At 61.8% G+C, this 26,395-nt stretch overlaps 1 protein-coding gene across 3 annotated transcripts in view; it reads right to left on the bottom strand.

The window, feature by feature from the left end:
- The window catches only part of CELSR1 (cadherin EGF LAG seven-pass G-type receptor 1), a 134,154-nt gene extending 115,103 nt beyond the window's left edge, over positions 1-19,051 (bottom strand). For 2 of the 3 annotated variants that reach the window (XM_032345900.1, XM_032345901.1), the window contains exon 1: positions 14,969-19,048. In XM_032345900.1, coding sequence (XP_032201791.1) covers positions 14,969-18,587 — 3,619 coding nt within the window. In that variant the 5' untranslated portion in view covers positions 18,588-19,048. Of the gene's footprint in view, positions 1-14,968 lie in introns of all 3 variants that reach the window. The other variant, XM_032345902.1, reaches the window with a different exon arrangement.
- Between the last annotated feature and the right edge of the window lie 7,344 nt (positions 19,052-26,395).

Genomic DNA, 26,395 nt, shown 5'->3' with positions numbered 1-26,395 from the left:
CGGTTCTGCTCCCACCGCGGACACTGCCTGGGCCATCTGGGTCGGAAAGCCAGTCTCTGAGAAGCAGGAGAGCACAGGAACGCCCCGGAGAGCCCGATTCTCCCGGGTACAGCACTAAACCCTCCCTCTGCGTGCCCGCTCACCCCGCCTGGCCTCGCTCACCCTGCCTGGCCTCGCCCATCTGTGCTCGGGCTCCCGAGCAAGCCAGCGGGCGTCCGGGCCAAGCTCTAGGACGCAGATGGCTGCCAGAGGGTCATGGGAAGGACACCTGGCTTTGGGCAGGCTGCCGGGGCAGGGTGAGGCTTTGACGCGGGTGACGGGGACAGTGGGCGCACAGCGGGGATGCCCACCAGATGACCAGGAAGCCACAGGGGCCACCGGGCCCAGCACCCTGAGTTCCATGCCCCCGCCATTGGGCTTCCATCCCATGAACAAGTGCCTTGAGAGAAGGGTCCTGGGTGACCCGGGGCTCTCAGTGCAGGAACCCACCGGGACCCCCACCACCTCCGGGCCAAGTCTCCAAGCTGGTTCTGTCACAGCCACGGCTGAGGCTGCAGGAAGTGAGATATTGGGGGGGGAGGGCAGAACTCTATTTCGGACGAAGGTGTGAACATTATCTGTCCAGTCCAGGCAGAGGGGCCAGCACTGAAGAAGATGGGGGGGAGGAGCCACATATGGAGCCATGGACAGACTGGCGGTTCGGGAAGGGGCCCGGTCAGCGCCGGGGGGACCCTGGACTGAAGGACCGAGGCTCCGACGGCGTCCAGAGCACCACGTGAAAGGGACCGTCCAGCGAGGTAACAGCAAGGAAGGCCACGCAGCCTGCTTTGCCCAGACCCTTCCCCATCTGAGCACTGCGGTCCCACAGCCTGAAGCCCCTCCAGCGCCAGCAACCAGGCCAACCAGTCACTCCAGGGCCGGCAGACAGGCCGCCTGCAACGGATGGCAGCAAAGGCCCTAAGGCTGTGTTTCCAGCTCTTGAGGCAGAAGCTCCCGGTTCTGACCCGGTGCAGAAGGGCAGACCTACCAAGCCCTCGGCTACAGCGGCCCCTCTGGCCCCCTCCCCCCGTCCCGGCACGCACCACCCCACGACCCTGAGATGATGATGGACAGAACCCCCTCCCCGCCAGACAGGCGGCCTCCATGCTGCCGAGAGCCGCCACCGATCCGTCGGCACGGAGAAGTCTCGTTGGCTCTATCTCTTCAAATAACAACAAAGTAACCCCAAAGCCGCACAGCTGGGGGGTGAGAAAAATGTTCTGGAACTGAACAGCGGAGGTGCAGGTTGTGTGAATGTCCCAAATGCCCCGGGCTTGTCCACTTGGAGATGGCTGAGCAGGTGCGTTTCGTGGGCGTGGGGACCCCTCGCACCTGAGCCCGCCCTCGGGAATCCGAAAAGCAGGCGGCTGGCTAGGCGGCCACCCGTTCCCAGACGCCGTCACCGATGAGTGTGTGGAACCGACCCACGGGACACGACCACATGACACTGCAGGACCGTGGCCCCAGTCTGAGCTCGGCAAACCAAACAGGACAGGACACACCGGCAAAGCCCCTTTTGGCCGCGTCAGCACCCCCGGGGCTTCCCGAACCCCCTCAGCCCCCACGGCGCCTTCGGCTCCCGGGCAGCAGAGTCCCCTCGCTCGGGCTCTCACTGGTTTGCACGGCCGTAGGGTGTGAGAACGACCTTCCCGAGCACAAGCAGCACCCCGAGGGCAGGGACACAAAGCCAAGGGACCCCCCACCACACGCCCCTCCCTACTTCCCAAATCCACGTGCCGCTGACCCCTGCGCTCCCACTCAAACCCGTGTCGTGGACCATCTTTCTGGTTCTTCTAAGAAGCGGTTATTAGGGAACGACTCAGAGGCTGGTGTCGTCCGCTTCCAAGAGCTCAGAAGTAGAAACGCTCTGGAAGAACCCAGAACGTCCCAGCCGAGGCGAGCCCTCACCCAACAGGCCATTGCACGGACGGGGAGAAACGCCCCGTGGGCTCCCCCACCTCAGGTCCCCGGGCTGCGGGAAAGGAGCTGGGCCCGCTTTCACACTGTTCCAACTTCACTTTCGGTTCTAAAATCGCCAGGCCAACGGGCAGCACCAACGGGAGGAGGAAACAGAATCCCCACCACAAACACAGTGGATTTCCCAGGCCCCCCGGGGACTCTCGGACAGCCGTGCTGACCCTGACGCCCTCGGCTTCCTGCCTCCGGGGCCGCCCCAGCCTGGTTCTCCCCGCAGACTCAGCCAGCACCTGCCACCTTCTACCTGGCGATCAGCGGCGCCGGCCGGGTGCCGAGCCCAGCCCCAGCCCCCGGCCCAGCCCCCGGCCCAGCCCCTGACCGCTCTCTCGGGCACATCTGCGGTCCTGTGAGGCATCCCGGCCGAGGCGCTCGAACTCATCGCTCAGCTTCCTGTGCTGCACACACACGCACACACCCCTGACCCCCGACGGCCACGTGCCGGATGCACGGGAAACCGCTCAGAACAATAAACGTTCACATTTTTCCATTCTTTCCTCTTTGAAGGTTTGCAGAACATTGAATTCCACATCAGAGAATTTTCCACACTCAGGATGGACAGCTGCATTGGAAAGGCGCCTCCCACAGCTGTGTCACGTGGCACCGAGGCACAGAGGACGAAGGCGGGGTGTGCCGACCTCTCGGACCGCGCCCACCCGCCCCGCCCCTCCGGGCCCCTGTTCACTGGTCCACACACGCCACGCCTGCTCCTTCCCACATGATGCCCGGGAGCACGTGCCCTCCTCCCCCAAGTGACGCGGGGATCGGGAGCCTTAACCCCTGCGCTGTTCGGTCTCACGGGAGGAGCCCAAGGGGAGAGGAGGACAAAGGGGCAGGACCCCGGTGGGTCCCGTGGCATCACTATCAGGGAGACCACTCCGGTGGCCAACTCGGGGGTCCCACCAGCAAAGCAGAGCTCCGTCACCCCACAGAACACGACACCAGAGCTACGTGCCTGAACGTGAAGGCAGGTGCTGGAAGGGGCTGAACCGTGTCCCCCAAAAACAGATGTTCAAGTCCTAACCCCAGTTCCTGTGAGTGTGACCCGATTTGGAAACAGAGCCTTTGCAGATGTAATAAAGATATAAATTAAGGGGGCGCCCGGGGGGCTCGGTCGGTTAAGCATCTGACTCTTGATCTCAGTTTAGGCCCCGCGCTGGGCTCCACGCTGGGCATGGAGCCTACTTAAAAAAAAAGAGGGAAATTGAGATGGGGTCTGAGAGAAGTACGGTGGGTCCTCAACTCAGTAGGACTGGTGTCCTTACCACGAGAGAAGGCACACAGGTGACATGCGGGAAGGCCACGGGACAACAGAAGCACAGCCGGGGTGAGCCGAGGCAAGCCAAGGATCCTGGGGCCACCGGGAACTGGAAGAGACAGGAAGAAGCCTCCCAGCCCCTTTGCTCCAAAGGCTGCCCAGCCGACACCTTGATTCCAGATTTCCCGCCTCCCGAGCCGTAAGCGAATACATTTCTGTTGTCTTGAGCTGCTGGTCTGTGGAGCCGTGTCACAGCCCCAGGAGCCGACACAGGAAGCCCGTCGCCTTGAGGAACCCGGCCCGGCCCCTCGCCGAACCTCCCCTGCACCCGCTCACGGCTACTCTGGCTTCCCAGGAAGCCCGCGTGAAACCCAGGAGGCGGCCCACGAGGATCTGAAGGGAAGCAGGACCTTCCAGGGGGCACAGAGAGGGGCCTGTGCTACACGTTTCACGTGGTGGAGGGCTACAAATCCGGAATTCGGATCCTCTGTGCGCACAAGCCCCGGACAGACGCAAGATGGAGAGGATGTGCCCAGCAGGGATCTCACACAGCAGAGCCAAAAGCAATCCCAAGACACTGCCCTCACCCCTGCCTCTGACCTGGAGGACGGAACTTTGGCTGACCCTGGACCCCACCACCTTGCAGCCCAGCACCTGAGGCCTGGGAGTGGCTCGGCTGCACCACAAGCTCGGTCCGTTCCTGAGAAGGCCCCCCCTCCTACCACCAGAAGATGCAGCTTCCAAGCCCCTAACCGGGGCCGCTCACCGACACTCAGCCCCCTGCCCCCACCCTTCACTGGGACCCACCCAGGACCCTGCGGGCTCCTGACCTCCCTGAGAAGTCTCCCGACCGTCCCCATCCGCAGGGTCTCCCCAACCCACAAGGTTCACGGCTCCGCTCACGCAGAAGTCAGCGACCCCGCACCCCGTAAGACCTGGGCCCACGGGCAAGGGCTGCCACCTGTCCTGACCCAGGTGCCTCCGCTGGTGACCCCACACCTGGCACCCTCTCAGGGAGCAGCTCTGGCGACTCCTGAAGACAGGGCTGAGCCGCAGAAGACGCCAGAACTCCAGGGAGCTGTAAGTCCCAGACGGAGGGAGCGCATGCTTGGGACCCTGGTGAGTGTCCCCCTCATGCCTCAGGGCGTCACCCTTGGAGCTGACACTGCGTCGGGTGCTCCCATGGAATATTCCAGTCTTCCGAGGTTGCGCTAGTGCATATGGTGACAGAAGTCACTCGCCCACGGAAGTCTGGTGGCCGTGGTGGCCCGAGAGAGCCGACATGAAGAGGCCTGGGGCACGGACACAGGCCACCAGGCGGGCGAACCCCCAGGAAGGCGCTCGACAAAAGCAGCCAGACACGAGAGCCCGCACGGGGCACAGAAGCTGCCGCCCAGCTATCCACGGAGGCCGGGCACGCCTGCTGCTTCTCCCCAGGGCTGGGGCAGGGGCACAAGGAGCGACCGGGATGGGCCTGGGGTCTCTTCTGGGGGTGACGAAAGGGCTTTAGCAGGTGGAGGCGGGGTAGCATATCACTGTAACGCACCAAATGCCTACAGAAATATACGCTTTAATGGGGCAAATCACACCCTTAATAAAAATCAAAGAGGGGGCGCCTGGGGGGCTCAGTGGGTTTAAGCGTCTGCCTTGGGCTCAGGTCATGACGCCGCGGTCCCGGGATCGAGCCCCGCGTAGGGCTCCCTGCCCAGCAGGAAGTCTGCTGCTCCCTCTGCCCCTCCCTGTGCTGGGCTCCCTCTCTCGCTGTCTCTCGCTAGCAAATAATTACATAAAATCTTAAAAAAATGAAACAGGGAAAGATCAAACCCAGTTGCCCAGTTGCTTAAACATGTTAAAATGCCAACAAATGCCCAGACGTGTGCTCAGACAAGTGGTACTGAACCCAAGACCCGTCCCGGGGAGGAGGCGTGGCCGGAGGCCCCCACGGGCAAGGACGACGGCCTTCGGGCCCACACCCTCACACCCTCACACCCCTCCTCTGCCCAGGCAGTGCGGTCGGGCCCGGTCCCCAGGCCCCAGCCTCCCCCCCGCTGGGCTGCAGGGCACTAGGGTCCCCGTGGCACCCGACGCCCCGAGGGCCTTCCTCACTCCCAGGGCTTTTAAAGGTTCGGCTTATCCTGCAGCTCCTAACACACGATCAAGCACCAGAGAGATGTCACGCATGTTCAGACACAGAAATCGTCCTAAAGCCCCCGCCCCTATGGCTGTGGACAGGGTCAGGACTCCGGTGGAGAATGAGGGCCCAGGACAGGACCAAAGGGGCCGGGTGGGGCTGTTCAGCTCCGGGGGAAACAAAACACCTGAAACCACAGGCAGAGGCACCTGCTCCCACACGTCCAGCCCGAGTGGTCAGAACATTGGGTTTTATCAGCTTTTTGGGGTCGTAAAATACACACAAAATTTAACGCTTTACAATGTTTCAGCATAGAGTTTAGTGCCATTAAGTCCACGCGCTGTGCCACCGTCACCCCATGGGTCTCCGGGATTCCTCACCTTGCAGAACTGAAAGCCGGTCCCCAGTCGGTGCCTGCCTCCCCCCCGCCGCCCCGGCGACCACCACCCTGCTTCCAGTGTCCATGAACACCGCTACCCCAGAATCTTCACCGTTGCTCCAACAGGGGTCCTCTCGTGTCTGGCTTATTTCACGGAGCACGAGGGTCTCATTCCTCCTCCACACTGTAGCACGGGTCCCCTCTCCCTCCCCTTCAAAGCTGAACGAGAACCCACTGCTTCCGCTCACCCATCCGTCTGCCCGTGGACCCCGGGAGCCTCCACCTTCTGAGGATCGTGAGCCGCCCTGAGCGTACAGATGCCGGAACCCGGTCAAGGTCCTGCTTTTACTTCTGCATCGATATGCGCAAGCGGGATTCCTGGACCCCACCAGGATTCCAGGTTGAATCCTTCGAGGAGCCGCCACACGGCTCTCGACAGTGGCTGCACCAATTTTCACTCAAAAAAGCACTAGGGTCCAATTTCTCCCTGTGGTAGCCCTGCCTTACTTTCTGCTCTGTTTTTGTTTCTACAACAGCCGTCCTAAAGGTGGGGCGTGGCACCTCGCTACGGTTCTGGTTTGCACATCCCCGAGGATGAGTGGCGCGAAGCCCTCTCGTGCGTCCGTCACCGTGCGCACGTCTCAACTGGCAAAACGTCCAACTAAGTGTTTTTGCCATCTTTCCATCGGGTCGTCTGTTTCTCCGTGGTTGAGCTGCGGAAGTTCTCGACGTATTCGAAACATCAGTCCCTTACTAGAAACGTGATTCGCGAACACTTCATGATAGCTTTTAAACGAGGTCATTTCTCGGCACCTGCGACGTTCACCGCGACAAACAGGCTTCCCAAGACACAGCCAGACCCTCAGGCTGGGTTTCTGCTTTTCCGGTCCTTCACCCACAGCGCGATTCCAGGGCTGGAGCCAGGACGGGGGTCCTGGACGATGACTGTCCCACCGCCTCATTCCAGGGGAGACTGTGAGGCCCAGAGGGGGTTGACTTGACCAGCGTTGGCCATCAGCACTCAGGGGGCCATCGGGCTTCACTGCCAGGGAAACCCCATGCTCTGTCCCACACCGGGCTGCGTCAGAGCGCAACGAGGGACAGCTGTGGAGACCACGGCTGAGGAGGCCGTCTCCAAAGCGGGGCTGCCCGGCGGTGGACCGATTTCACTCTGTGACCACAGTCGTTCACCAGTCATCTCCCTGATGAAAGTCTGCGGCCCCAGGAGAGCGTTCTTATCTCCGAATGCTAACACAGCACAGGACTTTGTTTGAACAAGCCGCTCCAAGTTTACCCTAACCAAGTGTCACTTCCATGAGACAGTTTTTAAAACAAAAAAAAAAAAAAAAAAACAGACAAAAGCAAAACAAAACACACACCCAGAAGTGGAAGTGAAAACAGACTATTTGGAAAAAGAAGGAAAAATCTTGACTGATGGAGAGAGGGAAGGAGAGAAGGGAGGAAGGAAGGTTGGTCGGTCCCTGGCCAGGAGAATCTGCTCTGGAAGCCGGAGGGCCCCCAAGGGCACGTCAGTTCCACGTGAGCTCCACAATGCCGGCCACCTCCCGGCTGCCTCTGACCCTGACCACAGCACTGGTTCCGGTCCGTCCCCGTACCTGATGCACGCAGGTCCTGCACTCCAGTTTCCCGTGACACAGCTCTGCCCATAGGAGGCTCATAAAGACTCAGGGACAGCCGCCAGGACCCCCTCTCCCTCACTGTGCAGCAGCTGCACCCCTGCACCCCCTCTCCCTCACTGTGCAGCAGCTGCACCCCTGCTCACCGTAGCGCTCCCATGGAATCAGGCGTGACACACACGTGACCCACAGCCCTCCTGTTCTGGGTCCCCAGGGCTGCTGTCACAACAGCTCCTCGTGGCAGGGCTTAGCCTCTGGCCGACAGTGGGGCCACCCATGGTTCCAGACTTGGACCTACCGCCAGGAGCTCTGCAGCCTCAGTACCTTTGCCTGTGAAATGGGCACTCTCAGGTTTGCAGCCAGGGGACAAGGCAGAGCCTGGGGAGGGGGCACGCAAACCCAGGCAGTGGGGCGACAGGCTCTCAGACGACCACCTCTTGGGGTATCATCCTGGCTCTGACGCCAGTCTCCTTCCAGGGGTGCCGAGATCAGAAACTGACCCCCTGACCTCAAAGCCCCAGGGGAGAGACGGAGGCGGGCAGATGGGAAGATCAGAGGGGTGGAGGTGGCGCCCTGCCCTGCCTTGGGGGGGGCGGGCTCGTGTCCCCTCTAACACTTCCACACGACAAAGCAGGCTGTGTGTCCTTCCCCATCTGCTTCCCGCCCAGAAGGTGGAGGGACTATCCCGTCGCACAAGATCAGTGCAGAAAGGACACCAGCCCGGGGCTTGCTCACTGCTCACTGAGGGCACGCCGCGGACACAGCTGTGCAAAAGTAGCCACGGAATCTGTCCCAACAGCCACTGTGAGGGACCAGCCACACTTCGCACGCTTGATGCCTCAATACCCAGTGGCTGACCCTGGAAGCTAAAGGCTAACACAACCCCTTTCACGGGAGGCCCACGGTCCATGGAACACCCACAAGCTTGGCACCATGTCACCAGCCCCAAGGGATCACCAGACTGGCCGACAGGACCCCACCGCGGCTGCAGATGTCGACACGGAGTGTCGGGTTGGGGTGGCTGGAAGGAAAGCTTATGCGACACAGTCTGCCTCCAAAATGGTCAAACTGTGTGGATTTGTGTGCGTGTGTATGTGTATGTATTTGTGTGTCTGTGTGTTTGTTCATGTATGATCCCTGGCACGTGTGTGTGCATACATGTTTTTGCATGTGTGTCTCTGTGTGCACACGTGTGCATGTTTGTACCTGTGTCTGTGCATATGCGTGCGTTTATGCATGCATGTGCCTGTGCCCGTGCATTTGCACGTGTATGTCTATGTGCGTGTGTGTGCTTGTGTCCATGTGTGCACACACATGAGCATGCTTGTGTGTGCGTGTGCTGAAGTCCATGCACATGTGTGTGTCCGTGCGTGTGTGAGCACAGGTGCACACGTGTGCGTGTTTAAGAAAGAATCGTGGCCCATCTCCAGGACGTCAGGAGGCGTTCACTGGAGTGACAGAACGAGGAAGGGCTGGTGACAGGCTTTCCCCAGCTCTGGAATGTTCACACCCAAAAAGGGGAACCGATTTCCAAGGCATCCGCAAGTCCTTACCTGAAGCAAAGTCGTGAGAATCAGCCACAGCTGTAGAACGTTCCCCCGGAGCCAAGCCCCCAAGGCACAGAGGGATCCAAAGTGCTGGGAGGGATCACTTTGCATCCTGTCTTCTGTGTCAGCCTCCCCCCAGTGCCCAGAGTGGGGGGCAGACGAGCCGCCGCAGTCTCTGCGGGGGGACCCTCTCCCAGGCCCCTGGGGCTCTGTCTGTAAACGACCACTGTGGACCACCTACTCACAGGGGAAAAGCAGAGGGGGCCCCTGTTATCCCCCACAAACTCCAGGCCAGGTCCCCGACCCTGACAACCTGGGACCCCAACCCTGCCACACATCCTCAGGTCGCCCCTGTGACCCTCCCAAAACCAACCCACAGAAAGCGGGGGGACATTCACTCCACCCCTCGGGATCCAGGAACCCTCCGGGCTTTCGTACGAACCTGCGCGTTCAGGTTACAGGACAAGAAGAAACACCAGAAAACTATGACCCCCTAGGCTGTGAGCAGAGAAGAGTCATGCCAGTTCGGGAAGATTTTCCACATGCTCTGCCCCACACGATAAAATCTGGCTCTGTTTGCATCCGAGTGCGGGCAGGGAGGAGGCTCGTGGCCCTGAGCTACACAACACACCTCTCGGGGCCTCGGCGGCTGCCAGGCCCAGGCAGCCCCCATCCCACCACCCCGGGTCCCCCGCAGGTTTCAGCTCTCGGGCGTCGCCGGGAGCAGGTATGCGTGTCCACCCGGCCCCGAGAGGGCTGTCCAAAGCGGGCACCCGGCCCTGGACGGAGCTTGGGTGTCGCCGGCAAACTGCCAATGCCAGTCGACATCATACAGGGTCTGTGTACCCTCCTCCCAAGGGGCTCACTGCCTGTCGCTCTGCCCACATGTAAACAGTCTCCCTGTCGCTCTAGCTGGTAGGTGGGACCACCAGGAGACTTCCTGTCACCAGGCAGCCAGTGCTGAGATGGGCTGCCCTGGCCCTGAGCAGTCTAGGAGCCCCGTGGCCCTGGCCCTGGACCCCCTAATCCCCCATCACAGGTCCTATGAGTCAAAGAGGAGTAGAACCGACCCTCCCGGGCAGCCCTGTCTACGCTCGACGCGGCCCCGACAGATACTGCTCTGCCATCACGGTGCCCCCCTCACTCCCGGTGCCCCCGGAATCACACAGGGTGAACAGCCGCACAGACAGAGGGACGGGGTGGCCAGCGTGGTGGTGGTGCATGCCGACTGGTCTAGTCCTCCCGCCCCTCAACCCAGCCAGGTCACTGCTCACTCCACGTCCCCACAGCCACCCCCCTGCCCTCAGCCTGGCTCCCTCACCCCTGCAAGCCTCTCCCCTGCTCCTCAGAGGGGCTGCCCAGCCCCCCGCTACTCTGGCTCTCGTGACGCTACCAAGGACCTCCTTTTGGTTAATTCAAGCCACATTTCTGCCCCACGGGTGACCCACGGTGGGACCCTCAGCCCCCAGAGGGTTCCCTTGGGTGTGGTTGCTTCTGCCCCAGCTGCGAGGCTGATCCACCCCTGCCCACGGGCCACTCCGGCCACGGCTCCTCAAGGCTGCACCACGGTCCCGTTCCCGTCACACACATCCCCTGCCCTAATGCCCTCACACCCCTGCAGACTGGTCACTGACCACCCCCAGTCACAACAGCCCTCTCTGTCACTGCTGAGGCCATGCTGACCGCCTCCGGCCAGGACTCCAGCTGGCCTCTGCCCAGACCTACGTGTCCAGCCGTCACAGTGACAAAGATCAAAGGTTCCCCAGCCGCACGTGGTCTGGTCTTGCCTCCAAAGCCAGACCCCCCCTGCAAGGACACCCGGCTCAGGGGGCCTTCCTCCCTGACCTCATCCTCGTGCTCCTGGAGCCCGTTTTCTCTGGAAAGCACAGCCTGAGAGACCATGGCTTCGGAGCCATGGGTTCAAACCCCAGCACTGCCCTTGCAAGCAGCTGCTGTCAAGCCTCGGGGGCCCTGGCGTGCTCCTGGCAGGACCACGCCCTGCGCAGACAGGCAGTGCCCGGGGAGGCCCCGGTGCAGAGCACACGGGCCGCTCAAGCCCATCCCCCCCACATCTCACCGTCTAACCACGCAGGCCCCGCCTTGTCCCCCCACACTCCTCGGCCACCCCCACGCCTCCCAGCTCACCGCCTAGAGCCACCTCCCCATGTGCAGCTCAGACACACCCGGTTCTTCCCCAAATCTCCCGGATGGGCCCCAAACCCTCCGGAGTCGGCCCTCTGCATGGGGGGGGTTCCCGCCACACACGCTCCCCAGCTGGGAAGGTGCTTCGTGTGCAAGACTACGGGTCCCCACGCCGCCTCCCCCACCCTGCATCTCCCTCCCCACGATCTCAGTTCTGTGTTCCTCTGCGTTCTTCCGATCCTCCGTCCCCCACCGGCGTCCGGGAGAGCAGGGCCGCACCTGGCACACAGTAGGTGCTCAGTGGAAGGATAAACACGCTCTTGGCTCGGAGCCGGTGTTTCTGAACGTAAGCTAGCAAGCGACTGTCCCCAGAGCTTCGGAAGGCCCTGCGATGCCCACCGGCTGTGAGAAGCACCGAACTCCCGGGGCACTGGGTGTCACCGAAGAATCCAGCTCCACAGCCACACGGCTTCAGCTCCCAGTGATACTGGGAAGAGCCCTGACACCAGGCATCCTGGCGCTGCTGGGACAGCGGCCCGCCCTCCACTCTGGCTCTGCATCACCCATGGAAAAGTCCCCTCCACCCGCTCGCTGTATTTAAGGAGGCAGATGCGCTCTAAAGCTCCACCAGGCCGAGGCGGCCCTAGGCCACGTACTCCCCACCGAGGCAAACCACAGCCGATCTCTGAGGCAGGCTCCACGCCCAACACAGAGCCCAATGCCGGGCTCCGTCTCAAGACCCCGAGAGCAAGACCTGAGCCAAGATCAAGGGTCTGGCTCTCAGCCGACGGTGCCCCCCAGGCGCCCTGAGGTTGCCCGATCTCACTTCACGGCGTTGCCCCATCTTCTGGCGTGTCCCAGCGACACGGGTCATTCTTACCCCACACACGCCAACATTCCCGCATCCACGGGCTGGCAACACCCACAGACGCAGGACCGCTTCCCACCAAGTGCCACGCTCTGCTGCGCACGCGTCCAGCCCCAGCCCCACGGGCACACACGTTGCGGCTGGACTGAAAATGCCAATGGGACGAAGGCCTGACATCCAGAGAGATTAGAGGGAAGCCTGAGGTGCCTGAAGGTCCCACAGGGCTGGCGGCCACACTGCTTTGAAAAATGCAAACACGGCTTTCATACAACAGCCATAAAAAGGTCCCAATCACAGAATTTTAAACCTCATTCAAAAACCGTCACACAGAGAATGAGCATTTTGTGGGGCTGGCTGTCCTCCAAACACTGGCCGTTATTCAAACGTGCCTATTTTTTAATTCAAAAACATTTTCAAACAGTGTTCTGACCTCGGGCATCTGTGTGAAACCATCAGTATCATCTACTAAAACGTTCCCGCTAACCGACACCCCTGGTCTGGCAAAAGGAAAGGCCCTCCTGGTCCCCGGGTCCCCCCAAGCTGCTCTCTCCTGAAGCCATTTCCTCCTGCCTCCCACCCCCCCAGCCCTCCCCTACAGCCCCCCCCCCCCCGCACAGTCCTCCCCCCTGCACGCCCCTCCCCCTTGCGCACCTTCCCAGCAGCCTCTTCTGCCGGGGACCTGCTGGCCTGGCGCCCACAGAACTGCTCCATCCAGCACCTCGAGGGCGAGGGCGGTAATAAGGCATCAGAGGCTTTAGGGCACGGCTGTAAATCCCAAAAAGCCTATAACACTTCAATGAAAACAGGGTGTGAGTCCCCCATAACAGCTTTCTCCATTGTTCCTTTACAAAACCTAAGAATCCACCCCGGTTCATTCAAAGACTGACTTCGGGCTCTGTTTTGTTCCTACCCCACGCTCTGCCGTCTGGAATCACAGATTTTAAGAGTTTCCAGCCACTGGCTTTGCCCGAGCACTCAGCAGCAGTTAAGGGGTGAGGGCCACAGCCCACCCCGGTGTCCCCCCCTCAAACCTCAGCACAGACTCAGCACTGAGCGAGGATTTGGCGCTGGAATGGTCAGCCCCGCAACGCATTCCTCCAGAATTTTCTCGCAGGCAAGGATCCTAACACCGCTCACCTCCCAGTTCCCGGAAGGGTGCGTGTCCATGTTAAGTGCAAGGGTTTATAAAGCCACCCGCTGTCGGATCAGAACCCAGCGAAAGGGAACCACCTATTCCTGGGGGACCCCCCAGAAGGCCCAGTGCCCGAGGGGCAGAAGCATTATGTCGGCCCTGGGTCACCGAGACCACTGCGACAGTCCCCCACGTGGCATGGACCCCAGCCCACCTTCAGCTGTGGTCCAAAGCAGCGGCCCCTCCAGGTAGGCAAGCCAGCTCTCAGTAACTCCCCTCTGGGGGGATGAAATCCATCCTAAGCCTTGTTATCCGGCTGCCACAGGGGGGCCCACATTCCTGACGCCTCAGACGCACACAACATCCTTGCTTCCACACGCACTGTTCCCACTAAGGCCCCCTGTGTCCCCTGTGCAGTCAAAACCCCAGGGTGTTGCAAGTCATTTCCGCACGGGCTGTTTTCCACTGTGTCGTACGAAGCACGCAGAGCAGTAGAAGGATCAAAAACCGGGCAAACCCAAGTGGGGATTTGGGAAGGAAACAATTTTTGGTATCAGGTCATTGCTCGGAATACCCATAAGCCCGCTAACAACTTCCCCCTAAGGGCCTCTTCCGTATCCCCTGCGCATGTACATGACCCCACAAAACCTACAGTATGCACCTGCGGAGAGACTGTGCCGCCGAAAGCCTTGGCGAATGGTCGCACCATGCAGAACTGGACCCTGAGCTCCGGATCTCACAAGCAAACAACTGGAACAGGGACCTGTTTGCCACCCAACCCTTGGCGTATAACGACTGATAACCAAAGGTGAAAACAAAACAGATCAGAGAATTTCCTTTTTAATTCTCGGAGGGCTCCCGCGGTGACACTGTGTTGAAATCATTTATTGTTCAAATAAGTCAGCCGAAACGTTGACTCAAACAACCCACGGTCCAAGCCTTTCTTGGTAATAGTTTGGTCTCGTCATTAAGGGCACCTGTCTGCACCAGCCAACCCTGCCCACAGGCGGGCCCCCTTAAGGAGCCGCTGTGTCTCCCAATTCCCACGCCCTCTATCCGCCCGGCCCTGGGGGCCCCGCTTGGCACTCGGGGGTCGGCGGCATGGGGCGCGCTCTTTGCTGCCGGGCATTAGGCTGACGGAGCCGAGACCACCTTGCCCGACTGCGCACCTCCAGCCCCGAGCAGGCCCTCTGGGTTCCCACACCGGGGAACCCGCACTGAGCTCCTCCACCACCACACTGGGCAGGCCTCTCAGTAAGACCCAAATTACAAGCCCGTGTCCAGGAGCAGAAGCCAAGATCAAACGAGGCTATGCTTTTCAAAGCGCTCCCAGACAGACGAGCACACATAAGCGGGATTGTTATTATCTGCAGGAGACAGAAAAGAGACATCACGGGAACCAACTGCCACCCGATTACAGGGTGACTCAGGGAACCGTCCAGCAATTTCCATGCAGCACACCGGGCGGGCGGTGACCTTTGATCTTTCCAGACAGGCGGAGGGCTGACCACAGAACGGTACCAAGCAAACCAGACAACTCAGATAGCCCTGCAGACCAACTTTTCATAGCACAATCAGGAGACACAGCCCGTGGAGGAAAGCGCCAAAAAAAAAAAAAAAAGCCCCGGTCCTGAACTTGAGGCAGCCCGAGCCTGCTCCCAGCAAAAGTGCTGAGGGAAGCAGTGCCGTACCCTCCCACTCCCTTGGCCTAAGCGGGGAGCACGCCCCGCAGCTCGTGGCACCAATCCTCCAACCGGAGCCCACAGATCCCCGAAGAGCCGCCTGGGCCCTGCCCAGATGCGCCCCGGCTGGTAGGGCAGGCCCCCGGCGGGTCCCTGAGGCTCTCCGGGCGGCCACTCACCCGAAACAGACACCTCCATGAGCGCCTCCAGGGGCCGGTTGTTGTCCAGGTCCCGGCTGAGCTGCAGCTCTCCGGTGGCCGGGTCCAGCAGCAGCAGCTGGAGCTCATTGCCCTGCAGGAAGGTGTAGTTGAGGCTGTCGGAGAGGTCGGGGTCGTGCGCCGGGATGCGGCCAATCACGCCCGTGGGGAAGCTGTTGGACTTATTGGTGACGTAGTTGTTGAAGAGGATCTGGAAGTCGGGCAGCACGGGCGGGTTGTCGTTTTGGTCCAGAAGGCGGATGCGCACGGTGGCCCGGCTCACCAGCGGGGCTGAGGTGGCCTGCACTACCAGCACGTACTCCCGCCGGACCTCAAAGTCCAGCTCAGCCAGGGCACGCAGGTCGCCGCTCAGCAGGTCCAGCTGGAAGACCTCGGGCACGTTGCCCTCCACGATCTGATACATGATCTGGGCGTTGGGGCCCTCGTCGGGGTCATTGGCACGAATCCTGGCCACCACAGACCCCACGGGGCTGTTCTCCTCCACAAACAGCTCCAGCTCGTCCCTCTCAAACACCGGGGGGTTGTCATTAATGTCCAAGACGTTCACCTGGATGTCCACTGAGGCACTGAGGGGCGCAGGGCTCCCCCGGTCCACAGCCAGGGCCCGGAGGAGGTACACCGCCACATTCTCCCGGTCCAGGCGGCGCTGGGTGCGGATCACGCCAGACGTGGGCTCGATGTAGAAATCCCCGTCCCCGTCGTCCCCGCCCTGGAAGGTGTACAGCAGGCGGCCATTGGGGCCCGAGTCCCGATCGGTGGCGGAGACCTGGAGGACACTGGTGGATGGCGGCGCGTCCTCGAAGACGGAACCCTGGTAGAAATCCCGCAGGAAGCGGGGCGCGTTGTCATTAGCATCGAGGATGAGGATCTCCAGGGAGGTGGTGTCGGACTTCTGAGGGATGCCGTTGTCCCGGGCGGTGATGGCCAGGGTGTAGGCGGCCTGGTCCTCGTAGTCCAGCTCGGTCATGGTGTAGATGGTGCCCGTGTCCGGGTCGATGCGGAACTGCGGGACGGGGTCCTCCAGCACGTAGGTGATGCGGGCATTCTCGCCGGTGTCCTCGTCGGTGGCGCTGATGCTGGCGACGGAGGTGCCCACCGGCCGGTCCTCGCGGACATTCACGGTGTAGTGGGAGCTCTGGAAAACCGGCCGGTGGGTGTTGGCGTCAGTGACGTTGATGAAAACCTGAGCAGTGTGCGAGCGGGTGCCATCGGACGCGGTCACGGCCAGCACGTACTGCCGCTCCTGCTTGTAGTCCAGCGGCAGCGCCAGGGTGATGAGGCCGCCGCCGCTCTGGCTGCTGAGGGCAAAGCGGTTGCGGGTGTTGCCGCCGGTGAGCTGGTAGGTGATGACACTGTTGGCATCCCGGTCACGTGCCCGCAGGGTCAGCACGCTGCTCCCCACGGCGGCGTCCTCGTTCAGACGCAGCTCGTACACCGGCTGCGTGAATACCGGGTCATTGTCATTCACGTCCAGCACCGTGATGGACACGCTGGCCGAGGAGCTCATGGGCGGCGACCCGTGGTCCACCGCCTCCACCCCGAAGCTGTAGTGCTCCACTGCCTCGCGGTCCAGCTCCGCGCACACGGTGATCCAGCCCGAGCTGTTGTGGATCTGGAAAGGGAAGTCCGGGGGAGATGCGGGGTCCCGGGACGCAGGCCCGCCACCCCCGACGGAGGTGGAGGCTGTGTCCACCAGCCGATAGCGCAGGCGGGAGTTCTCCCCTGCGTCCGCGTCCACCGCCTGGATGTGCAGCACCGAGTGGCCGAGGGGCACGTTCTCTAGCACGGCCGCCTGGAAGGGGCTGCTCACGAAGATGGGGGCGTTGTCGTTCACATCCAGCACCTGCACCAGGACCAGCCCCGAGGAATTGATGAGCGGAGGCCGGCCTCCATCCTGCGCCTTGATGCGCAGCGTATACTCCCGGATGGCCTCGAAGTCCAGTGGGTTGATGACGTCCAGGCTGCCGCTCAAGGAATGCAGGTAGAACTGCCCCTTCAGGTTGCCGCTCACGATGCTGTAGTGGATGGCCGCGTTCTGCCCCTGGTCCCGATCAGTGGCCTGCACGCGCAGTACAGGTGTGTTGACAGCCACGTCCTCTGGCACCTGCACCACATAGCGCTTCTCGCTGAACTGGGGGTAGTTGTCATTCTCGTCCTCCACGACGATGTGCACAGTGGCGGTGGCGCTGAGCGGGCCTGGGTTGCGGCCCTGGTCGTTGGCCTCCACCAGCAACTGGTAGGCGGCCGCCTCCTCCCGGTCCACCGCTGCCCGGGTGCGCACCACGCCCGAGCGCGCATCGATCTCAAAGACGCCGCCCGCGCCCTCCAGCAGGCGGTAGCGCATGTTGGCGTTGGAGGGCGCGTCGCCATCGGTGGCACGGATGGTCAGCACCTCGTAGCCCACCTCGAGGTTCTCACGCACGCGCTCGCGGTACTCGGACTGCTCGAAGACGGGACTGTGGTCGTTGGTGTCGCTGACTGTGACGGTGAGGTAGGTGGCGGCGGAGCGTCGCGGTGAGCCGTGGTCCACGGCGCTCACCTTGAGCACATGCGTGTCCTTGGTCTCGCGGTCCAGTGCGCGGGCCGTGCTCACCGCGCCCGTGGCGGTGTCGATGAGGAAGTAGCCATTGGAGCGTTCATCGAACAGGGCCTCCATCTGGTAGCTCAGGCGCCCCGCCTCGCCCTCGTCCGGGTCGTGCGCGCGCAACTCGATGACCGTTGTGCCGGCCGGCTCGTTCTCGGGCACGGATACTTGGTAGCTAGGCAGCGGGAACTGAGGGGTCGTGCTGCCGCCAGCGCCCCGCCGAGCCCGCCGAGCCGCCACTGCCCCGGGCTGGGGCTGGGGCTGGGTCGGCGGCGACAGAGACAGCGCCAGCGCCGGGGAGGGCGTCCCCGCGGCCGCCTCCAGCGCCAGTTCCACCTGGATGGCGCCGGCCCCGCGCCGCAGAGCGCACAGCAGGCGCAGGCGGGCCGAGCCCCCGGGCGACAGGCAGACGGATCTGCGTGGGCAGCGGGGGCCGGGGTGCGGCGGGCACCTACAGGCGGGGAAGGTGGTCAGGGCCGCGAGCGCCGAGTGCAGCGTGGCCCCGCCACTGCCGCCGCCGCCGCCGGGGGCCGGGATGCAGAGCACCGCGCGGGGCCCCGGCACCGTGAGCACAGCCCGCGCCCGCAGCTCCGCGCCGGTGGCCGGTCGGCGCCGGAGCCGGGCGCCGCAACCCGGGCCGTGCGCGCGCACCCTCAGGCGGAGGCTCAGGGCCGTCGGGGCGCCGCGGGACGCCAGGCGGACGAGCAGCGGCAGCGGGCTGCCCCCCAGGCGCACGCAGCCCCGGGGCCCCGCGCCCGGTCCGCGCCGCCGCCCCGCCAGCCGCCCGTCTCGGCTCACGTCCAGCAGTTCCCGCAGCGCCCGCGGCGTGCGCGCGGCGTCCAGCGCGTAGGTCCAGTCCGGCCCCAGGGCGAAGGCGCGGGCGCCGCCGGGCACGCGCAGCTCCCAGGCGGCCGCTCGCAGCCCCAGCGCGGGTAGGGCGGCGGCCGCGGCCAAGAGCAGCAGCGCGGGCAACACGGGAGGCGGCGGCGGCGCCATGGCCCGGAGCCCGAGCCCGAGCCCGAGCCGGGCGCCCGAGCACAATCCATGCACCCGGCGCGGCTCCGCATCCACCCGGCGCGGCCGGGGGAGGGCTCCTGCGCGCCCCGCGCCGGGCCCTCGGGGCGGCCCGCGCCCTGCCTCCCCGGGGGCCCCGGCGGGGACACCGGCGGCCGCGCTCCCGGGCTCCCCCGCAGCTTCCACTTCGAGAGCACTTTGCGAAAGTTTGCGAAGTTGGTTTCAAGATGGCTCCTGTGCGCGTCCCGGGAGGGCGCCGCGCATCAACCTGCCGTGGCGGCGGCTGCCGGCGGCTCCAGGTGGCTCCCGCGCGGGCTCAGCCGGGCGGCGTGGGAAGCGGGGCGGGCCCGGGGCAGGGCGGGGGCGGCGCTCCCGGAGCCGGCGGGGCCGCACCGCGCCGCTCAGACCCCGGCGGCCGGCTGCTGCCTGGGCGGTGCGCTCTGCCGGCGCCCCCTCGGCCCGCGCTCTCCCCGCCCCCGGCCCAGCTGGGCCCCGCCCCCGGCCCCGCCGCGCATTGTTCAGCCCGGGGGGGAGCCGGCCCGGAGGTGAGCGCCAGGAGGATCTCTATGGAGACGCGGGGGCGCAGCCGGGGGAGGCCGGGCCCACTCCCCCGCGGCCTCCCCACCCGACCTCCCCGGGGGGCGGGGCCGAGGGAGCCGGGCCGGCAAAGGCAGGGCAGGGGGGCCCCCCGGCGGCAGCTACCGGTGGGGCGGCGGCTCTGCGGGTCCCGGGCGGGGCGCGGCCCGAAGCACCCCCACCCCCACCGCCGCCACCACGCTGGCAGAATTGGTCCGCGGGGAGTGCCGCGCGGGCCGCCGCGCAGGTTGGGCCCGGGAGGGTGGGGAGAGGGCGGGTGCCGAGGTGCCCGCGAGGGGGCCGCATGGCCCGCCCGGGGTCGGGGACCGCGGCCGCGGCTGGAGGGAGGTCACACATTCACAGCACAATGCGGGAGGCTAAAGTGCTTCACCCCGACAAAACTTGGAAATGCCATCGGCAACTAACCGGATCCGGGTCCCACCGAGTTTAAAGCGCAGCTTTTAAACGGAAAGGAAAACGGGCTGCGTTGACATTTAGGATTTGGAGTGGGGACATGGGAGGAACCAGCCCGACCGTTCGTGGACGCGCGCGGTCCGCGTCCGGGGACCTCCTGTCTCCTTCTGAAGCGCCGCGGCCGGGAGCGGAGAGCCACCTGCGGGCGATTTAGAAGTGTGGCAGCACCCCTTTCCCCGCCTCCCCGCCCCCGTCGCCTGCGGGGACGAGCCCGGGGGAGGGAGCTTTGGAACTGACCTCCGCACCTCAGCCTTCTGTGGGGAAACAGATGGAGATGGGGGCTTTAGAACTAAGTGGAACCCCCCCCCCCCCCGCCTTCTGCAGAGCACGGTTTAAAGGGCGGGGTTAGGACTTGACACTCATCTCCCCAGGGACTTTAGGACTGTGCCACCCCGGGGCGGGAAGATGCACTGGCCCCTCAGTAGAGCGCGGGGCGCAGGGACCCCACTCCCGCCCCTTGCCAGTCCGTGGAGTCTCCGTCCCAGAAGGCTCCACCGGGTCGATCCAGTGAGAGATGTTTCAAGCAGGTCCTTTGGACACGGGAGGTTCCGGCCTCTGCATTTCCAACCTGAGTGCGGATGGGGGTGGGAGGAGGCGGCAAAAAATCAACACAAACAATATCGCTCAAAGTTACCAGTTAACAATGTCTTTAGGCTAGAGCCAAATATGAGCATTTTCTTCCTATTAGCAAGACTTAAAGAGGTGGTTATTAGCCTTAAAGGTAGATTTGCTTTAGGATCTTTTAATCTGGGAGTTTCCACTGGCGAGCCCTTTCCCGGAAAGGCGTCTGTGAAGGGAGGGGAAGGAAGGAGAAAAGTTGGTCCTTCAAGCGTGACTGTCCAGGACATCCTGGGTCGGTCCTTCCTCTTGGTTGGGGAGGATCAAAGGGCAGGAGTTTGAGAGTGGGGAGGGCAGGGAGGCCCCCCCCCCCCAGGCCAGAGCTCCGCAGTGGAAAGCTCCAGGCCAGGGTGGGGAAGACAAGGGGGACTCAGGCCGGAGAGAACCCAGAGTGCCTCTCTCAACAGGACTTGAAACAGGTTGGGCTGGGTTTACATAAACAAAAGGTTCTGTTACACTGTGCTTGCTGGTTTTTGAAAATTCAGATGCAGTGACGGAGTTTGGGCGTGGGCATGCCTTCCTGGAATAAGACACCTGCGGACTGCACGGTGACAGCGGGACGGGGCTGGGCCCCTTCCTGGGCCACTTCCTGGTCCCAGGGACGGGAGAGGGAGGGGCGCACGGACAGATCTCGCTAACCTGATGTCTCGGGAAAGGCCGGGAGACACTGCTGTTACAGTCCCTTACGGGTCCAAAGGCCCAGACTGCGTGCTTAGGAAGGCACACCAACAGGGGAAAGCTTTGGGAACTGCAAGGGGGTGACCTGAGCCAGGTCAGGAGGAGCGCCAGGGAGCGGGGGACGCGGGGGGTCGTGGAGGGTTGGCTTTGCAATCATACACTGAACTCCGCACATGGCGGACTGCCTCTGTGCCCCAGCCCTGTGTCCACCAATGTGAGAAAGGGCGGGCATGGGGGTGAAAACCGAAGGCGGCTCCCACCCTGATCCAGGGACTCCAGCCGCGTGAGCAGATGGCACACTTCTCAAAGGGCCAGCACCTTGCAAGGGTCACCTTCCAGTTCTGCCACTAGGCAGTTGTGGGCCCTTCGCCAGGGCCCGGTCTGGAGGAGATGCTGGAGACAAGAGTAGTCTAGATTCCCAGTGTGGCTGCAGGGTCTTTAAGGCCGCAAAGGGGCCCTTGGCTGGTCAGTCAGTGGAGCATGCGACTCTTGATCTCGGAGTGGGGAGTTCAAGTCCTAAGTTAGGTGTAGAGATTACAACGTTAAAAGGGGGAAAGAAAAGAGAGAGAGAGAGAGGGAGAGAGTGCATAAAGAGACTGGCACAGGCCTGATTTGGGTGCAGATCTACCAGGGGCTAACCTTTCCTACTCTTGTGTCCTTGTCAGTGAGCCCAAGGTCATGGGTCACAACTGTTTCCTCCCTGCCTTGGTGCTCAGGGCTGAAGATGTGAGCTGAAGGCTGCAGGCCCGTGTCCCTGCTCATGGAAAGCCAGAGGCTGCAACTTTCTCCCAGTGTCGGGGGATGGGGGGTGCTTGTCTGAGCACAGCCCCTGCTCCAGTCCACTCTGTGTTCACAGAAAGTGAACAGAGGCCCTGGCGAGCGGTGGGCAGCGAAGGCAGTGCCTGAGGCTTCAGGAAGGGGCTCCCATGTCTGGTGGCCTGGCTGGCACCACCCGTGAGGCTGTGTCGTGCCATCTGCCCTTCCCCAGAGGGCGGCTCCAAGCACTCTCCCCCCTTCTCCCACGGGCCCACCCGCTCTGCGGACCAACAGCGCACTCATTGACTCTGGGGCCCTTCGGAGGCTGGGGGGATCACATCAGAGTGGGAGGAGCTTGGAGGTTAGCAGGGGTGCCCATGCCTGGAGTGTGTGCCCATTTAGTGCCGCTCCTTGTGCCTGGAGCCCCGCCCCCCTCAGGGTCAGGCGCGCAGTGAATGTAATTGACCTCTATAGTTTGCACATGCCCAGGCGGTGTTTCACGGGAAGTGAGTGCTTTAAAAAAAAATTCTTCTTAAGGTAGAAGCTGTGGATCTCTAGTGTTGTACCTGTTCTGAGATGCATCTCGAAACACTTTTGCTAGGGGCTCAAACCAGAACCCACATGAATTCCGGAATCCATTTCTTACACAAAAAATCTCTGAGCCAGGGGCACCTGGGTGGCTCAGCCAGTTAAGCATCTGCCTTCGGCTCAGGTCATGATCCCAGCATCCTGGGATTGAGTCCCGCATTGGGCCCTCTGCTCAGTGGGGAGTCTATTGCTCCCTCTCCCACTCCCCCTGCTCAGGTTCCCTCTCGCTGTGTCTCTGACAAATAAATGCATACAATCTTAAAAAAAAAAAAAAATCTCTGAGCCAATTTTGAAATGATGAGGGGTCAAAGAAACACCCCAGTGGGAAAAGCCAAGAAGCAAGTCCAGGCTGGGCCCCCGCTTTACCCTGTTTTTGGAATTCAGAGGGGAAAACCTCCTGCAAACCGTTGGTTAAGCCCCTCTTCCTACTCCGACTCCACCCCGACTCCACCCCCTCCCCAGTGGCCCTCTCCTTTGGTCAGCTTTGACTGGTGGGAAAACAAAGAGGAGACCTTGAACGAATCAGGATGTTGGGAGAAGCAAGAGAGTGGAGGGATTCGGAACCCCGGCAAGAACTTTCATGGGCTAGAGCTTCCCTGAACGACCCAGATATCATCAGGACAAAAAATAAAATTGTTGTCTTGGTTACAAGTTTCCAGAACCTTCTAAATAGAAATGCTGCAGTTTCTTTCAGGCTCCCAGGCCCTTAGACTGGGGTTTGGAGCCCTTGGGGCCCAAAACCAAGGTTTCCCCTTGGTTTCCCCTAGGTGAAGTTCCCTCCTGGAAGCTTGACTCCCTCAGGTGCTCCCTGAGAGGCCAGCACCTTACTTATCTGCACCTGCCCACTCCTGGCCAGGCCTCAGCTCCAGGAAGGCTCTGGAAGCTAGTTGGGCAGGCTCCACAGTCCCAGTCTCTGGGCTAACTCGAAGTACTGTGAGCACAGGGTGGTGGGCACAGGATTCATGTCCCAGGCAGTGGTGGCACCTCAGAGCACCCTGGGGTTGGAGGCAACAAGGGACCTTGGCCCCACCCTGCTCCCCAGGTGCACTGAGCTGGTCCTGGCACGCCCACCTGGCCCCCTCAGGCTGCACTGGCCTCTAGTGGCCGAACACAGTCGCTGCCTCACTGGAGACAGGTGCCCATCTCCCTCCCTGCACAGTGGCCCAGCAAGCAAGGGTCCAGCAAGCGTTCTGGGGTAGCAGATGGTCAGATGGCACCAGGCCCGAGCATGGGCACCCGTGCGCACACAGCTGCTGCAGCCCTGGGAGCATGCGGCCCCTGCTGGCCCTGAGCCTGCTGGGCCACGTGGCCTCCTGGCCACACTGCCACGTTGGGGCTCCCGGGACTCTCCGCAGGTGGAGGGGGCCCTTCTGCTCTGCCGGACACGTGGTAAACCGAGGCTCAGAGCACATGGCACATGGCGAGGGGAGGGGCACGGGGCAGGTGCTGGAATTCAAATTCAAACCCTTCCAGTCTGGTCACCAAGCCCCAGAGAATGACCTGAGCTGGCTGGCCAGGAAGGGCCAAATCCAGTCTGAGCCCCTGCAGGGGAAGGGAGGGAGCCAGGGGGGCTCCCAAGGCCGGAGGAAGGCCTCGGAAGGCAGGGACGGAGCCAAGGTGCTGGGAGAGTGGGATGCAGGTGCCGGCCCGAAGACTCAGCCCTCGGCTGGCCGACACAGGGGTGGGGGCACTTGCTTCTGTCACTTCCTGACCCCCCCACACCTACATCTCGAAGCCAGTGTGGGGAAGCACATCGTCTTCTTTGATTCTCTTTCCCCTCTGTATATCTCCCTTCCATTTTTAAGGATATATTTTACATAGGGGCACCTGGGTGTCTCCATCGGGGACACGTCTGCCTTCTGCTCAGGTCATGGTCCCAGCGTCCTGGGATCAAGTCCCATGTGGGGCTCCTCGCCCAGCCAGGAGCCTGTTTCTCCCTCTGTCTGGTGCTCCCCCGGCTAGTGCACTCCTTCTCGATGTTTCTGACAAATACATAAATAAAATCTTTTTTTCTTTTTTAAAGGAGATTTACACAGTATAAAATTCACCTGTTTTAATGTCTATGACTCAGTGTTCATCAGTATATGTGCAGCCAGCATATACACTAAATACACCAGTGGTGCCCCCAGCACCACTCTAGAATTCCAGAACGTTGTCAATGCCTTAAAGCAAGTTCAGACCATTAGCAGGCTCCCCCCGCCTCCCTGTAACCGCTTGCCTACCCTCTGCCTCTGTGGACATCTCCGTAAATGGGACACTGCGATCTGTGGCCTTCTGTGGCTGGCTTCTGTCACCGAACACCATGTTTTCAAGGGGCCTCCCCGAATCAGGACTGTGTTCCTTTTCATGGCAACATGATACTCCGTTCTACGAGTACCCCACATTTGTGTATCCATGCACCCCTGATGCGTATGTGGGTTGTTTCCACTTTCTGACTTTTTTGAATACCCTCTCTTCCCTATAAGTAGAAGAAGAAAAGGAAAGGCATTTATCCCTAAAGAAATTGCACACAGGGGTGCCCAGGTGGCTCCATCGGTGAAGCGTCTGCCTTCGGCTCCGAGTCCCAGGATCGCGTCCCACGTTGGACTTCCTGCTCCGTGGGAAGCCACTTCTCTCTCTCCCACTCCCCCTGCTTGTGCTCTGTCTCTCTCACTCTCTCTAATAAATAAAATCTTTTAAAAATAAAAATAAATAATAAATTTAAAAATTGCTCACAAAATCTTTTTTGAAATTATTCTTTAATTTTTTAAAGATTTTATTTATTTATGTGGGGGGGGTTGCAAACGGAGGCAGAGGGAGAGGCAGATCCCCTCTGAGCAGGGAGCCTGACACAGGGTTCAATCACGGGACCCTGGGATCATGACCCGAGCAGAAGGCAGACGCTTAACCTACTGAGCCACTCAGGCGCCCCAAAATTATTCTTTATTTTTGTATTTTGACATTGTAACCCCAACCACACTGTCTTCAGTGGCTCACAAGGAACTTTCCTGGGTCCCTCCTCGGTACACGGGGGGGCACTAATGCTGCACCAGGCAGGATTGACGGAGTGCAGTGGGAAGCACCCCCACCCGCCAACACCCTCCCCTGTTGGGGAGGACTTTCCCCCAGCAGCTGTGCAGCGGGGGGCCTCCAGGGGCCCATTACGCTGCCCCTGGGGTTCTCCTTCCCTTCTGTGAGCCTGTCTGCCTTTGTTCCCTCCTGCGCTCACTCACTCTCCATTCAACAGCCTGCCTAACACAACGGACGTCTTCCTGCCCTTATGGAGAGACTATCCTCTCAGGAGAATACAGACAGGAGATACACAGAAATGTTCTGCTCCAGAGGAAGAAAATGAAGTAGAGTCATGGGGACGGAGTGGTGGGAGGGCTATTTGAGGTGAACTGGAAAGGCCTCCCACCCAGGTGACCAAGAGCATTTGGGAGAGTTACATTCTGGGCAGGACCAATAACAAGTGCAAAGGGCCTGAGGCAGGGGTGTGTGTGTGTGTGCGCGCGCTGGGGGTGTCTGAGGCCATGGGGTGGGGGCGGGGAGGAAAGGGGGAAGACAGCGAGAGGCAGGGGGTCACGTGGAACCCATCCAGGACTTTGGTTTTTCTTGTACGTCTGATGGTAAGAGCTCAGACGGCTGAGTGCTGGAGATGCAGTGATACGGGGGTGCGCCTTCCGGCTATCACTGTGGCTGACCGGAGGCGGCTTTGAAGGCCACGGCCACGGTCCAGGCATCCTGATGGGACTGGTGGGGCCATGGAGGTGGGAAGAGTTGTCAGGTCTGGGCTGAGCTTTGGAGGGGAGACAGCAGGACTTCCCTGGGAGTAAAAGTGGGGGACATAGAGCCCGCTAGGTCCCCCAGCGACAGGGCCCAGGAACAGGGCCCCCCACTCCGCCCCACCTGCACATGGTCTCCTTCCTCCGACTTCCCCTGGGAGCGTACCCTAGAGCCTTCTTCCTTGCAACACTTTTGTCTCCAGAAGGATCAAGTGTTTTAGTGAGAAACACTGGGTGCCGCACTTCCTGGGCCTACGGGGAGGCAGAGATGGAAAAGGCCCCCGTGTCTCCCTCAGGAAGCTTCCACCTACCCGGGTCGCCCCTGCAGGGAAGAAG

The sequence above is a fragment of the Mustela erminea genome, chromosome 6 (genome assembly GCF_009829155.1).
Source record: "Mustela erminea isolate mMusErm1 chromosome 6, mMusErm1.Pri, whole genome shotgun sequence".
NCBI lineage: Eukaryota > Metazoa > Chordata > Mammalia > Carnivora > Mustelidae > Mustela > Mustela erminea.
This window is presented reverse-complemented; position numbering and strand designations above follow the sequence as displayed.